Raw genomic sequence first — 10,200 nt, 5'->3', positions numbered from 1 at the left:
AAAGATGAATGATAGGGCATCAATGATGATCTTTTCATATCGATTATAATGAGAAGTACTAGAGTCAATAATTCAATTACTTATGATATAATGCGAAGTACTAGAGTCAATAATTCAATTACTTATCTGATAAACAGTTGGAGTAATCATAATGTTTGCTTGAGGTCAATTAGGTGTAGTAGTAGGTTTAGATCGATAAACTTTTGCTCTATGTTCGATTTTGTCACAGAGTTGATAGATGACTTTTTTTATTGATTATTGTTCTTGAAATGTTAGAACTATTAATAGTTATAGTTGAGGTTATTTCTTTGGATTGAAGTTGCTACTATGGTTGGAGAGTTGATAGTATAATAAAGGATGATGACTATGTATATTATTAATGTGTCTAGGATTCATCTTATTCAATCATTTGAAGTTCTTATTGCTTTGATTACTTTTATCTTTAGATTTTTAATTGAATGAAACTATTATAGTTGGTTACATCTTCCTCTCTTCTCCTTTCATATATATTTCATGATCATTCAGCTTATCATATGATTCTTCAAATGATATTGATAAGTCACATACCCAAATTGTTATCGTGAGTTTCTTATATTCGTCTCCTTGGTCGTTGAGAATATGAACAATAATTTCTTCATCACTTAGGGGATGATCTTTTAAAGTCGAATCATCTATGATAACTTTTAGATTTTATACATAATCAGCAACAGTACTTTCCTCTTATGTTGTTTTTATCAGCATAGATAAAAAGACTTAGTATGCAAGTATGAGAATAATTGGTGAGGGTGGTTTGTAACTTGGACCATGCTTCTATTATAGTACTAAATGAAGAGATTAGTGATGCTATGAAGCTAGCGACTAAGACTTGAATGACTTGTAGAATAAGATAAGCTTGTCGTAACCATAACTTATAATCAAGATTTATTATTAGGATGAGTTCTCCTAGTATTTGAATCTTTTCTAGTGGACTATTAAGAGAGTCAATATAGCATAGTAGATCATATCCAATTAGGAGGTTGATGAATTATGCTTGTCAATATGCATAATTATCACTTTTAAATAGTTTGAAGGGGATCATAGTTGTTACATCGATAGATATAAGTCTTGTAAGTTAAGATGAATTATTGTTTCATGAGGAAATAATGCTTAGAGCATCACATGTAAAAGTGAAAGGCATATTGAGAAGATGCTGTAATCAAAAAAATTTTAGAACTAACTGATCATTTGGTATACGGTGGAGATCTGAACCAACCAATGATTTGGTATATGGTGGAGATTTGATCTATTATTGGAGGAGATTTAGAGAAGGCCCTTCTTCTGATCTGTGATGGATGTTGCAAGTTGGGATGAAGACCGCTGAGTAAAGTAATCAGTGGTGATGGTTGGTGTTTTATGATAAGGAGAGGAGAATGATCGTCAAGCTATCCACCGAATGATGTGATTTGTCATCAGAGAGGAGTCGTTGATACTATGTGAATGAGGCTATTGATTGCTAATGATGATAGCAAATGTAAGGAGCATGAACAAAGGCGGTAGACGACTAGCTAAAGGAGGCATCGAGGGAGGTTTAATTAGTAAACCTGGGATGTACATGGAAGAAAGCATTCGGGGACACCAATGAAATCAATAGCGACGTTTGTGGCTGATAAGAAGGTCGATGATCGGTTGTGGAGATGGTGAGGATGGCTGCGATGATAGTCGCATAATTAATATGAAAGTAGGTGAGGTACTTGTTGGCGTGTCGAGCGATTCGTAGATCTAGGATGAGGTCAGTGTCTATGAGGTAATCTAGGCGGGAGAAGGCAAAGCGATTGATGAGCTCTAACCGCTAGCAACGGTTGGAGAGAGAGTCGTGGATGAGGTTATAATGACAGGAGAGAAAAGTCATGGTTGCAATCGAGACCCCTAAAGAGGGGGGATAGAACATATTGATGGTAAAGAAGACGAGGAAGGAGGCTCCATCGAGAAACTTCAATATTGGTGCACATAACCCAGAAAGGGATTACGTATTTATACAGGTGAGGGAGAGACATCTTCAATCATATGCTCAAATGATGCACTTAAATTTGTGATTGATCCAATATATATATATATATATATATATATATATATATATATATATATATATATATATATATATATATATATATATATATATATATATATATATATATATATATATATATATATATATATATATATATATATATATATATATATATATATCGTCATTTCACATTTATTTATCAAAATGTATCTTGGAGAGATGAGACCAGTTTTGATCGTCAATCTAATGTGTCCAATTTGATGTTGTCTAGGCCATTTTCAAGCAAAACTTATTGTTATGATTAACCTGTCCGAGATGATTGTTTGAAGTGACTTTTAGGACGTGCTCGATGAGGATTCTCCAACGTCGAAAGTAGAATTAATCCAAGACAAAGAATATGAGAATTTTGTGTAGCTTTTATTCCATCAAATTGTTATAATTACATATACAAAAGTAAAATATAAAACACTTTTTTTTAATCTGAATACAACAGTGAAAGTGGGAGATGAGATAGTTGAGTCCAACTTAAGGGTAGGATGGGGAAGGTGGGGAAGAAAGTAAACGACTTTCTCTGCCTTCAGAGGGTCATACTGATGGCTATGATCGCTATCACTGTCGTCCACCATCTTTTTTAAGTAACAAAAATTAATAATAATAATAATAATAATAATAATAATAACAACAACAACAACAACGATGACGATAGCAATGATGATCTACGAAGAAGGCCTCTACACAATGCAGATTTCTGATACTTACGTCTAATATTCCTCTTGGCATTGTCTTTATTTCTGTCTAACAAAAATGAAACCCTCTCTTTTAATAATAGAAGATTAAAAAAAACATACAGGAAAAAATAAAAATAGTTTGATCATAATGCCTACAAAAATTAGTAAGTATAATATGATTAATATATACTTTGATAATTAATAATGTGATAAATATCGATGATATTAAAATCTATCTAACTCGATTTGGATTCACATATGTAGAAAGTGGACTGTGAGTGAACAAGAGATTAATGAGTCCACTTGGTGGCTCACCCACATGAAGATCTAGGATCCCCAACATGATTTTTTCAATGCTCTAATTAGTTCAAAAATGAAAATTTTAAATAAACAGTATTTGATTGAGGTTTTTATAATGGACTAAACCCTAGAGAATATTATGTGAATATTCATCTAAAATTTTATAAAAGGATGATGTGCATGTGATCAAATTGTTGACCAAAATTATTTTTCATGTGTTGATTGCGCTATCAAGTATGATTTAAGAGGTTGGGATTTTGGCGGTAACAACCAGAATATAACACTTCAAAGATTGCTTCAACCAGAATATTACTTAAGTATGATTTAAGGGTAGCATCAATACGTAAATATGACATAATTGACTCAAATCATTAAAGCATACATGAAAGCCTCCAAATCAGCATAAATGTGTATTTATGATTGAAGACACATTTCCTAATCAAAGGCTGCTTCCACAAAGAGGGAGCTACTTGTGGGAAGGGAGAACACTGGGATATCCAATGCAGCCCGTGCAATATTGACATCTTCTTCGAATACCCGAAGAGCCTCCGACATAGTACCCTGAAGAACAAGATTGCATTGGAATATATATGTGGCAAAATACTCGACAAAGATGCAAGGATTATTTTCTAGAGAGAAACAATTAAGATCAACGTGAAGCACTAGCAAATGGCCTGCTACGATACTCTGCTCTTACTAGCATAAAATTCTTGCTCAGTAGTCAGGAGAACGAGTGCGCCTAAGGTCTGTCGTCAAAGTGCTAAACAGGTCAATCATACTGAATATGGAACTTAACCTTGAAGGATAGAGCTGAAATGGATATGTATAGAGTACTCATTTCATGTTATTGAAAGCATAGAAAATGTAAATTATGTGAAGCTTCCTCCCTCATATGCAATTTAACGGGGGACCGCCAACAACAGAGGCCAAGCTATATTCTTCTTGGGAAATCTTCGGTTTTGTGTTTTCTTTCTTTTTCTTTTGCTGTGGTAGATCTTTAAAAAAAAAAAGTTGAGTACCTCATTTTGTAATTTCCTGACATATCCAACGATGAATAGCTGCAATCGCTCATTCTTGTGGCTTTCAGTATGGTCGATTAAGTATGGTAGCTGCACAAAAAAGAGTATTTCATATCAATTATCTTGTCTTGAAACAGAAACATTTGAACTTAAATTTAAAAATAGAGAAAGCAGATGCATCATGAGTACATTTGAAGCTAAAAGTTGGATGCCAAGTACGATAGTCATATAATATAGGATGGTAATATTATTGACCAACTTGTAAAACATCACAGATTGCAGATTGGATATATATATGAAGTTGGCAGTCATACTATAGCCTAATACAAAGTACTAACGAAGATTTCTCATAATGCATCTACCAAAAAAAGCATTAGAGTGATAATTTAAACAGAGAATGGCATACAAGTAGAGTTGTATGAATAAACTTAAACAGAAACACAGAGGGTTCAGGAGAAAATTCTAGTTAAAGGCTTTTGAATCCCTCAAAAGTAGCTATGCCTAACAGAGTAAAACAAAAAAAGAATGAAATTGGCTATTTATTTGCAAAAAAGAAGTCTGTGATCATAATCACCAGCTTTTTAAACAGTGCCAGAGATGTGGATAAAACTAATCAAGCATGTCACCAAACAAGTCATTTTTCTTCTTTAAGGAATCATGATTAAAATAATTAAAAGATAATTAGCTATCACTGAATCAACCATAAAGACTCACAATTACTCTCTTTGCAGCACCCGAAGAGGTATCCCATCCAATGCAAACGACCACCTTATAAATTCCATGCATTTCAATGTTTGCCCAACCAATGAAGACACCCAATACTTGATGAGGAATAAATTCATACGAGCCAGTATCTGATAATAAACAGAATGAGGTGTCAGAGGAACACATATCTAGAATCTAGAATTCAGCATGTAAATGACATCGATGCACTAGTGCAGAAACAGGCTCTATTTATTGTTCACATTACAAGCACAATACCAATTTTCCTTGCCTGCAGTGATATCAATTTTTGAGAAGCCATCATAAGAAACTACCTCTCCACCCAGGCCTCTAATAAATAATGGTTCAATTGGCAATGCACTTTGCAACCCTGAATTATTAAAAAATAAAATAAATTTAAAAATAAAATTTCAGCTTCTATTGAACTAAGAAGATGAATCTACTGAGTAGGTAAGAGAAAGTACCATCTTCAAATGCTGGGAGGCCCCATAACTCAGGCTGAAACTCTAATAGTGTATGAAGCAAACAATTTGCAATGGAATAATTTTCATCCTGTCCTTGGAGAGATGGAACGGCAACAACCTTTGCTCCAGCATCCTTTGCACCTCTCACACCAACCCTGCAATGAAGCAACACAATTTGCTTACTTGAAATTAAAGATTGTGCAAATAGTTGCAGCTTGTTTATTTCATAAATGGAGATGCAGGACCTCCATCAGTTCCTCAGAGGTTTGTACAAAGAAACCAAAAGAAGGCAAAAAGCAAGAAAAGAGTAGGAAAAAGCAACTTATGGTAGGAAAGAGCCCATAGCAGTGAGAAAAAGTTGTCAAGATGACATTTCAATTTTAAATCATCCAACAAATCGTCAAGGAATGAGCCTTCTGTACCGTAGGCCTGGATATCTAAGAATACAATTTGTCCAGGATCTCCAAGAGTAGTGCAAGTCCTTTAGGCTTTCATCAAAGATCTTATATTGATTTTAGAATATCCAAAAATTCCTTCCATAAAAACCATACTCACATTCGAAGAATAGCATCCCTAGTCTTGAGAGTTGGACTATGATACTTGTAAAGTAATTATCACTTAAATATTTAGGAAACTAGTTCAATTTGAACAGCTCATCATTTATGTTATTATATCATTGAGAAATAACTGGCAAACTGAACTTTTCAGTTGCCCATCATGTACAAACTGTATGAGACCTCAGGAATTTGAAACTTAAAATAATATCAATTAATGGAGTGAAACAGAATGTAATTTTGCAATATTTAACACATGATAATGTATTTCTGCTTACAGGGAATCTTCAATGACTAGACATTTTGATATGTCTACTCCAAGTCTCTTTGCTGCCTCTAGGAATCTGAATAACAGATACAAGATAAACAAGTGTTTACACAGAATGAGACTGTAAGAAACAATTTGATCAATGATTCGAAGGAAATGGCTCACATGTCGGGAGAAGGTTTTCCATGACTAACATCATCCCCACCAAGAATGACAGAAAATGATTCCTTCCAACCTACACAGAACAACGCAATGTAATATTAAATATCAGGAGAAAACCTAAAACTAACTTGATCATATGCCATAACAAGATTAACAAATCACTATTGCAAAATTATTAGAAGGTTTTGATTGAGAACTGTTTAACTATAAATTTTGAGTTAATAAAATACACTGTAGGCCACACACAAGTTTCATATTTGTAAATGGTATCAAATTTGGCTCAGATGAATTTCTGCCATAGTAAATTTCTCATTTAGCTCAGATGAATGGTAAATGGACTAACCACCAACACACAAGATTGCACTGAATAGAGTATCAAGGCTCTCATATGAAGAATCCAAAGGTAACTACTACTTCCCTGAAAGAGGAAATATTATATATCTAATTTTATATAAAAACTTGGGTTATGGTGTGAATAATAAGAAAGCCTCCACCAAACACCAGGGGAACCAAGTGAACGGTCATTGATGAAATTTGCATGTTGATCTCCTTAACCAGAGTTATGATAAAGATGAAATATAGTCACTAATGAAGTATAGACCCAATGTGGGGTTTCGTGGAGACTCAGTTAACACAGTCTTACCCCTGCAACCAAGAAAATTATTTCCGTGGCTCAAATTTTGATCACCTTAATTATAAAGGAGTGACCTTGGTATGAGAATGACACTCACGTCCATATTGCAAAGAAAGAACACAATGATGAAAAAGGTTGAACGCCAAAAACAAATACAGAGGAAACCATTCTAGGCATGGACTGAATAATGAAAGCCAATGGTGATGAGATGTATCTTTGCTGAAAGAAATGGTGATAAACATGTCGCTTGTGTCAAAAGATAGTAAGCCTTACAAGTAAACCAAATCTACAGGTGTGCCAGTTAGGCATGGATATCAATATTGGACAAAGATTACATTGTAATATGTTGGGTTTAGAGAAATTCTAAACTAAGCAAGCATTTAAAGAATTATTAAAAACAGGACAGTGAGAGAAAAATTTAATGTTAAATACAGAAATAAGGTGACAACCTTGTTGGTAGGAAATTTTTATCTCAATATGTTCCCTTATGGAGTTTGAAGCAAGTGCCAATGGAATCCCATGGTTGTGGAGATGTTTGATAAGGCGATTAACACCAGGAAGTGCTTTTGCTTGTGGCCACCTGCAAAAATCAAAGCATAATAATATTTATTAACTTTGGCACTATTAAAAATGACATATGTATCTCTTAAACTAGCATTCATGTTCCATTCAAAGCTTTCTCAAAATGTTCTCCAAGTCAAACTTTAGCATAGCTTAATACGATTTAATAAATCAGAATACATTAACATAATCTGTCAAGTCGTCGTGCAGTTTAAGAGAACATGGCTTAATCATGTTGCAGATAATTATAAAGACAATTTTAAAAAGTTTCATTGACTTTCATTTTTATGGATGCAGACCTGCTCTAAACCCATGATGCAAAACCAAATATACTAAAAGGTGGGATGATTTCAACATACACACATGAAGAAAAGTTTAAAGCTATAACTCTTGAAATTGTGAATAATTGGATGAAGGCAACAGAAGGGACTGCTGAAGCGCAAGTGCACCCTAATTTTAATTTAGTTGTTGATACTACTTTAACTGAATTGGTGTCACTTTAAACCAGTAAATAGAAGAAATAATGTGAACACTAGAATAATATAAATATGATGCTCTACAGTCGACCAAGTTGAAAAAGTTACAAGCATTATTCTAATTGATGAAGCTTGCAGAAATTATAGCTGATCACTTTTGCTAAAGGAGATGAAAAAAAGATGAGAAAGTTCCAATTCTTCATTCATACTAATTACTGTATATATATATATATATATATATATATATATATATATATATATATATATATATATATATATATATATATATATATATATATATATATTCTTGGAATCTTGTTGGAATAAAAAGATCAGTATCTTCTGTCAATACTTTGGGTAACAACCTCCTTTGAAAAATAAGATTAATGCAGAAAAAAGAAACAATGGAGAAAAGGTAAAGGGAAACAAGAATTCAAAAAGAAAGATACACGAGGAATTCAGCATGACACGCCAAGATGGAAGTACATCAGATGTGGACTATAACATGAAATAGCATGTAAGTCACAGTCCCACTCTAACAACACAACCTCATGGTTTTTTTTGGAGGGCGTGGTCCACAGTTCTGAACATGGGTCATGACATTTATAGGGCTACGAGACATAATGAAAACAAACGATCACCAATTTTATCAGTGATTAGTCCGTACGGTGTGATCATCCTGTACCTTCTCAGTCCAATCGAAAATCTTTGTCCTGAGATGGCTTTAGAATAATATACCGTTTTTTTTCTTCTTTTTGTCTAAGTCACGCCAATTACAAGTCCCCTCGCTTGTTCAAAGAAATTTCACACATATGAAGCTGGAATCTAATCGAAAAAGAATCCCAATGCAATAGGATTCAGCAATTCAGCAGTCCAGCCAAAGCTAATGTGGCTACTAGCAAATGATGTTTGGGTGCTATAATGCAATGCTACCAAAATCCAAATCAGAGCAAGATTCCCCAACATAACAAATCGATGAATGCATCAACCTTAATCGGCTGCCAAAAAGGATTTCACCTTTCCTGAAACAAAGGCATGATCGCCTCGGAGAACTCCTCGGGTGTCATCGGCAGCCCGTAGTCCTGGACGATGGCAGCCGCCGACTCCTTGTGCATCTTCCCCAGCCGCTTCTCCTCCATCGCGGCGTCCAACGCTTTCCCATGCCTCGTCAGGAACTCCTCTAAGATTCCGCCGGTTGCCCTCTCTGATCCGTTTCCCAGGAAACAAGGAGGAAGGCCAAAGTCGACATCAACATACTCGAAGCAACCGAAATAAATTAAGAATCCGAGAAATCGGAGGTGGAAAGAATTGCTGACCCGTGTCCAGAAGAGTTCCATCCAAATCCAGAATCACAGCCGAGATCCGGTCGGCACCCATCGGGAGAGATCGGAGGAGAGGAGAGTTCGAGAGAGGGGGCGGAGCTTTCGATGTGGAGGGCGGGAAGCGGGGGTGGCATTTAAGGGAGAGGCAAGCGAATACGAATCGGTTCGGTGATTTGGGGGAATCGGAGTCCATAGAAGGGAAGGATACGAAGCTTCTTCCGCTTCCGCTTCCGCTTCAGATTCCCCGTACCGTTTCCACTCTCCATCCCTCAACTGCATCACCAACCGCTTCTGTAAGTTATTACATAACGACCCAATCAACAACATATTATATAAAATAAAATGTCTTCCTGTTATATATAAAATAATATTTTAATTAATATTAAAAATATTTAGATTACAAAATTAATATGTAACATATTGAAATTTATATATTTTTTATTATGTCATAATGTCAAAACATATATATATATATATATATATATTTAGTTAAGATGCTGATTAACTTAGTTATCGGTGATATTCTGATTTACTCATATCTACGATTAAATCATAGATATGATTTTTAAAAAATGGTATAAAATATAAATATAGATTCAAATATTATTATAAAATAATTTTTATTATATAGGGAAATAAGATGATAAGGGTAAGAATAAACATGATGAAGGACTAAAGAGAAATGAATATAATCGGATATCCTTCTATTTAATTATTACAATAAAAAGACTTAGGTGCTATGAAAAATCAAATATTTTGAGGATAAATAAAAATATGCATATTTTAGTATTTTAGAAATAATAATCCAATTTCTCGTTCTTTGGGTAAGATTCAAAATTTATAACTATGATTAGGATGGTGAGAAGGAAAAAAGGTGGATTCAATCAAACTGTCTTTGGTTGACAATATGCATTGGTCTAAACAGAAGGAATCAATAGATGC

The 10,200-nt window shown here is 34.2% G+C and overlaps 1 protein-coding gene across 1 annotated transcript; it reads right to left on the bottom strand.

Annotated features, from left to right (window-relative positions):
• Nucleotides 1-3,367: 3,367 nt before the first annotated feature.
• LOC135672397 (bifunctional riboflavin kinase/FMN phosphatase-like) lies at nucleotides 3,368-9,530 on the bottom strand. The gene is made up of 10 exons (XM_065180878.1): nucleotides 9,253-9,530; nucleotides 8,954-9,140; nucleotides 7,349-7,479; nucleotides 6,269-6,338; nucleotides 6,114-6,179; nucleotides 5,282-5,436; nucleotides 5,089-5,187; nucleotides 4,809-4,948; nucleotides 4,095-4,184; nucleotides 3,368-3,636 (listed from the first exon to the last, which is right to left on the bottom strand). The coding sequence occupies exons 1-10, from the start codon at nucleotides 9,449-9,451 to the stop codon at nucleotides 3,511-3,513; spliced, it is 1,263 nt and encodes a 420-aa protein (XP_065036950.1). The 5' UTR covers nucleotides 9,452-9,530; the 3' UTR covers nucleotides 3,368-3,510.
• Between the last annotated feature and the right edge of the window lie 670 nt (nucleotides 9,531-10,200).

The sequence above is a fragment of the Musa acuminata genome, chromosome BXJ1-4, assembly GCF_036884655.1.
Source record: "Musa acuminata AAA Group cultivar baxijiao chromosome BXJ1-4, Cavendish_Baxijiao_AAA, whole genome shotgun sequence".
Lineage (NCBI taxonomy): Eukaryota > Viridiplantae > Streptophyta > Magnoliopsida > Zingiberales > Musaceae > Musa > Musa acuminata.
This window is presented reverse-complemented; position numbering and strand designations above follow the sequence as displayed.

What these genes read in the sequence shown, in the direction of transcription:
- LOC135672397 (XM_065180878.1), bottom strand. Translation starts at nt 9,451, where the DNA reads ATGGACTCCGATTCCCCCAAATCACCGAACCGATTCGTATTCGCTTGC. An exon ending in GTGCTGCAAAGAGAGTAATT is followed by an intron (nt 4,185 to 4,808) that starts GTGAGTCTTTAT and finishes TTTTTTGTGCAG; the next exon opens with CTACCATACTTAATCGACCA. An exon ending in TCAGGAAATTACAAAATGAG is followed by an intron (nt 3,637 to 4,094) that starts GTACTCAACTTT and finishes CTTGTTCTTCAG; the next exon opens with GGTACTATGTCGGAGGCTCT.